Source organism: Panulirus ornatus, chromosome 53, assembly GCF_036320965.1.
Source record: "Panulirus ornatus isolate Po-2019 chromosome 53, ASM3632096v1, whole genome shotgun sequence".
In the NCBI taxonomy this organism is placed as follows: Eukaryota; Metazoa; Arthropoda; class Malacostraca; order Decapoda; family Palinuridae; genus Panulirus; species Panulirus ornatus.
The window spans coordinates 6,739,392-6,745,758 of record NC_092276.1 but is presented as its reverse complement, the minus strand read 5'-3'; the positions used below and the strand labels follow the sequence as shown (position 1 = coordinate 6,745,758).

General features: G+C 38.6%; 1 protein-coding gene across 1 annotated transcript in view; it reads right to left on the bottom strand.

Annotated features, from left to right (window-relative positions):
* Nucleotides 1-748: 748 nt before the first annotated feature.
* Nucleotides 749-6,367, bottom strand: part of LOC139765204 (protein disulfide-isomerase A4-like) — a 94,096-nt gene continuing 88,477 nt past the window's right edge. Inside the window, exon 12 of the mRNA XM_071692506.1 lies at nucleotides 749-2,338. Within this exon, the coding sequence (XP_071548607.1) occupies nucleotides 2,267-2,338 (72 nt within the window). The 3' untranslated portion in view covers nucleotides 749-2,266. The remainder of the gene's footprint in view (nucleotides 2,339-6,367) is intronic.

Sequence of the window (6,367 nt, the reverse complement as noted above, 5' to 3'; positions counted from 1 at the left end):
GAGCACTAAAATGTGTGGAAAGAGGAATCTTTATCTGAGATAGCAAACATGGATATGATTAAAGGTATAGTAGTCCCAATAATATCACATGGATATGAGAAATGGGCTATAAATGAGAATGTGTGAAGGAAGGTGGATGTTTTAGAACTGAAATGTTTATGAAAATATGTGGTTTGAGGTGATTGATCGATTAAGTAATAAAAGGGTAAGAGAGATATGCGGGAATAAAAAAATGTTTTATTGAGAGAGCTAAAGAGGGTGTCGACATGCTTTGCATACATGGAGAGAGCGAGTGAAGAGAAAATTGACAAAAAGTACGTGTATCAGAAGTGGAGGGAATATGGAAAAGGGGAGGTCAAATTGGAGATGGAAGGATGGAGTGAAAAAGATTCTGAGAGATGAGGACCTTAAAAAACTGGGTAGAAAATAATATTGATAGTTTGTAACTTCCCCTATTACAAATCTAACTGCATTTTATTTTTTTCACATAAATGTTTCAGATGTGAATCTAAGGAACAATGTAGCACAATCATCAGAGCAATACACACTTATACTATACTGAAACCAAACTTATCAAAATATGAAGAGTGGGATGCCAAAACTGTATGATGAGATAACTACAAAATCTATCCCCTTTCTCTGTTGAAACATGCATGAAAAGGAATCTTCAGTATTATCTACAGGATGAAATCAAAGACAGAAATGGGTGTCAAGGAAAGGTGCAGATTACAATAGTCATAACACTGCCTTTTTTTGGTATTGGAATGGAAGGGTGTAACTAACTCTACAGAAAAAGCTTTACTAGTTCTTTTACAATTGCTTTTGCAGTATTTTTTGCCAGCAAAAGAGCTGGTATTTGAATATAACCAGTCTCTGAAAATTCATTAAGCTCCCTTTGAAACACATTCATGGGTTTGTCAAGCTTCATGCTCACTTTGGAATAAATGGGCTATGGCGTGGCTATGGATAGAGTTGTGCGCAGGAGGGTGGATGTGCTAGAAATGAGATGTTTGAGGACAATGTGTGGTGTGAGGTGGTTTGATCGAGTAAGTAATGTAAGGGTAAGAGAGATATGTGGAAATAAAAAGAGCGTGGTTGAGAGAGCAGAAGAGGGTGTTTTGAAATGGTTTGGGCACATGGAAAGAATGAGTGAGGAAAGATTGACCAAGAGGATATATGTGTCGGAGGTGGAGGGAATGAGGAGAAGTGGGAGACCAAATTGGAGGTGGAAAGATGGAGTGAAAAAGATTTTGTGTGATCGGGGCCTGAACATGCAGGAGGGTGAAAGGCGGGCAAGGAATAGAGTGAATTGGATCGATGTGGTATACCGGGGTTGACATGCTGTCAGTGGATTGAATCAGGGCATGTGAAGCGTCTGGGGTAAACCATGGAAAGTTGTGTGGGGGCCTGGATGTGGAAAGGGAGCTGTGGTTTTGGGCATTACTGCATGACAGCTAGAGACTGAGTGTGAACGAATGGGGCCTTTGTTGTCTTTTCCTAGTGCTACCTCGCACACATGACGGGGGAGGGGGATGGTATTCCATGTGTGGTGAGGTGGTGATGGGAATGAATAAAGGCAGACAGTGTGAATTGTGTGCATGGGTATATATGTATGTGTCTGTGTGTGTATATATCTGTGTACATTGAGATGTATAGGTATGTATATTTGCGTGTGTGGACGTGTATGTATATACATTGTGTATGGGGGTGGGTTGGGCCATTTCTTTCGTCTGTTTCCTTGCGCTACCTCGCAAACGCGGGAGACAGCGACAAAGCAAAATAAATAAATAAATAAATATTGTATTATGAATCACAGAGAAACTCTCAATATCAATGCATATGCTATTGATTTCCTTTGCTTATTATGTAGCATATTCATCCACCCAGTTTTTGTTAACTGTTAAGAAAATACTAGAGTTCTGAACATGAGGGAATACATAACAGAATGCAAGCAGTAATCAAACCATACTTATCTTGCCATAATTCCAAATTAATCTTATTTATTTATTACAATCACTCATCTCAATACTACTGAAAGTTGAAGTAAATTCTTTATTATAAGAGCAATAACAATAAAATATCTGCAATAATCTATAATCCTTATACAGGATTACTGATTCATATTTTTCTTTATAACAACCCTCATAGCCTTACTCTGCATCGGCTTTAAATATAATGGATATATAATTCCCTTCATTACAAGTTTTCAATGCTGTAACTCTGGCCTACCACAGATCTAACAATCATCTTCAGGACTGAATTTCATTCAAAGCTCATCTTTCACCTCCTTATCTTCTGACTCTTCTGTGAAAATGGTGGCTTCTTCAGCTACAAATTCCTGTTAATAAAACAAAATGAAGTTTTACAAAAGAAACAATTGTAATGACAAGTAAAAGCAATGAAAACAAGACATTTAGCAGCTGGACAATCAAAATGGATGCAAATTTTCCCAGTATAAGAGATTCACTGAAATTTTATTCAAATTTAAAACCAACTTCACCCTCCTACCGCAAGATTTCCATGTAAGGGGCTACCACTATGGAAGCGCAGCCATGCCCACAAGGTGAAACCGCAGGTTAAGATGCATGGTTTGTTTTGTCTCTGGGATAAGTAAAAGTATACTGGATGTCTTCAATATGGAAGCTGCATGAGGAAATTCTGATATGCTGAACCAGTGATTGTGTCACTGGAGAGGAGGGTGGTGCCCAAGATAGAGACAAGAAAACCTAGGGAGTGTTGCTGTAGAAGGGTGTATGTCAGGAGTAGTGACATACAAGACTGGAAAGTGATTGTATACTGTTTTTTTGGTCATTACAGTGTGTAACTATTTTGACAATGTTGCGTTTGTTGGGGGTGGGGGGAATCTGTAGGTATAGGCTGCAGATCTATAAAATATGGTTAAACTTTTCACTTATACCTGGGTGTTTGTCCACATCTTTGATACTGTGTTCAGTTTTGGTCATCCTACCTTAAAAAAGAGAAAGAGAATGAAGAGAGCACAGCATCAAGCTACCAAGATGATTCCTGGATAAGAGCAGAGAAAAAAAGTACTCCTTGGCAGCATCAGCTAAAGTGTGCGAGGCCTACAAGGCATAATTCTGTGACAGGCCTACAAGGCATATTTCGGCATGCCTGTCGGGGATCGAGACAAATTTTGGGCACCTCACTTCACCTGTGAGCATTGCGAAAAAACTTTGGAAGGTAAGACAAACTGTTGCTCGTTTGGATAACGGAATTTTATGTTATACAATCTTTTAGAACTTTTTTTATATAATATTCAAGGTTACTAAAAAAAATCACATATGGAATATCTTGAGAGAATCTCCTACATATTAGTCATGGGTGAAATACATTCATAAACATAAATAATTTTCTTTCATAATCACAATTCTATATTGTTCTTTTGCAGGGTGGTACAGGGGGGAAAAGAGAGCCATGAAGTTCACTATCCCAAGAATTTGGCGGGAAACCACTGACCACTCAAGCAATTGCTACTTCTGCATGGTGGACCCTTCCAAGTGTTGGACTGGCAAGACTGCACCTGCTATCACATATCCAGACCTTCTATAATCCACTGCCCCGAGCTACACGGCCCTGAGCTCCCCATACTCACTCCTTCGGAGAAAGAGCAGCCGTTGTCAGAATAGACCCACAAGTTAGCTTGACTTTGCTTATTATAAAAGTCTTTGAAAAACTGATAGGATGTATCAAACTATCTAATCCAGATCAGCCACATGAATGAAGGTCAACATGACTTTGTGCCTGGAGAAAGTATGCATACCCAGTTATTAAGTCAATACAACGTTATACATGAAAGTTTAACCCAAGGAAAAAGAATGGATATTATTTTCCTTCACTTGTTAAAGGCACTTGACAAAGCAAACCACAGGATTTGGTAGAGAAAATAGGTAAGCATAACGCTGAAAATAAGACAGGAAGATGGGTTAACGAGTTTCAAAGTTCAATGTGGCAAGGCGGAAGCTGTCCTAACTGGAATATCACAAGGAATGGTAATAGTTTCAGCACTCTTTGTAATAAAATGAGACATCAATGGTGAAATGAAGAAAGCAAAGTGAGAGGCTTTACTGATGAAACCAGATTAAGCAAAATGATGGGATGGGATTGGAAACTGATCAAAAGAGGATGCAAAAATATGTGGACATAATTAAAAAAGGGCAGAAGTTAACTTGATGGAATTTACTGATAAATTTGATCACATTAGTCTGGGAACAAGGATTAATATATTAGTCATACAATATAAAGGCCCACTGGAAAAGTGATAGAAAGTGGAATGAATGTAAAAGAATTTTCAAAACATGAGAAAATTTATTTGAGAAATCATATTAGGATAGCAATATCAAGTTAAAAGATGAATGGTATGATTCTGAAAGATAACATAGAAACCTCTATATGAGAATGTTTAATCTACATATAAGAAGCAAAAGTGAGTGCTGTTGTGTTCAGAGGACTGACATAGGAAAGTTTTTATAAGAATGTTTAACTTTCATACAGGAAGCAAAATCGAGTGCTGCTGTGTTGTATAGTTGTAAACACAACAAATAAAAAACATTAGACAGCATTCAGAAGTACTTCACAAGCAGGGTCGAGGGGATGGAATGTACTGACTATCATGAAAGGCTAAAAAATGTAACTATATAGTCTAGAAAGAAGAAAATTACATATGGTAATCCATGCATGGCAACAAACTGAGGGTATAAAAGGAAATATGATAAACCTGAAAGCCTGTCAACTGGGAAGTTACAGAGCTGTTAGGTCTTCAAGAATACCTTTAAGCAAACCAAGAAAAAACTGGACACAAATACAGGGTAGCCAAACCAAGAATCTAGAAGCAAGCATGAAATAATTACCCAAACATGTAAATGAATTCGTGACATGGTTGAAATCTGTCTGAGATAAACCAAGAATCGATAAATATGTAATGCAGGTAGCAGCTGAAAAGAATAGTATTACTGATCAGGCACAACATGTGTTGACCACTTTATGCTAGCCCTGCCATTATGGCTAAATCTCATCATAGATACTTGCAGGTTGGTCAGAGCTCTTTATAACTTTGCTTTTGTTAAATTTTCACTCCACTCCCTCTACATATGTATAGCTTTCTAGCCTTCTAAATGTATGACTATCACCCATGAAGCACTGCCCTCTCTCATGGCCATATGCAGAAATCATCAGTGCAGGGAATTTGATAGTACACTGCAAAGATTGGTGAAGTTCTATTTGGGGTGGTCCAGGTGGAGCTGAGGTCTTCTCATTTTCTCTGTTAAATGATCTGGAACAGATAATCAAACACCCAGCATGAACTCCCAGCTTTCACAACAACTCTTATGACTCTTTTGATTCTCTTCCCATAGATTTATCATTTCTGACCCCTTTTGGGTTCCCTGACCACAGCCATATTTATATATCATGTTTAGGCATGCATACTTTCTACCTTCCCCTCGAAGTGCCAACTTTGGCACTATGGAAGAGCTCACCAGTCATCCTTGCATGGCTCCTTTACTGACTTTACCTTTGATGGGTATTGCTTTGTTGGCTGGGATGCTTCATGTTGTGCTGAATGTATGTCAAAGGTTATCTTGACTGGAATGAAGTCTCACACCCCAAAATCACTGCCAGTCTGTTATCCATACAGCAAAGTGTTCCTTTACACAAAGAAAGTACGATAAACTCTCCTTATCATCCAATGACAGGTCTTTCTGGTCTATGGCTAATGGCATTTCTAACAACTTCCGTCACTCCATCTTTCCTTCACTTTTCTGTTCTGATGGTACCATATACGTCTCTCCTGTAAACGAAGCAACTTTCTTTGGTTTCTGTTTCTCCTCTAACTCCACCTTGAATAACTCTAACATTTCTTCACCCCTGATACTAATCCTGTGCCCCTCTCCATTAATATCATCAGAATGACAGAGAAGTGCTTCTCTCTCTGGACATGGGCAAGGCTTATGGTCTGATGGCATCCATTCTGTGCGTACTGAAAGCGTGGGCCTCTGAAGTTGCATCTGTGCTTGCTTGTCTATTCCAATTCTGCTTAAAAGCCAAATTTTTTTATTCTTGTTGGAAGCTTCTTTGGTACATCTCATCCCCAAGAAGGGTAACAGTTCTAACCCCTCTAACTATCATCTTGTTTCTTGACATCCACCATTTCTAAAGAGCTATCTAGGAGTTTCATCTGGTAAAGTAGAGTTGGTTCCAGTCATTTGATATCAGTAAGGGGACCATGGGAACCAACCAGCTCACCTTGACTGGTGATGCCTTTCCATTCATCACCAGAGAATCCAAATAAAAAGTTACTTTCACATTTTAGATAAAATTACAAGGAAAACAAGGGTGAAGAGTCAAGGGC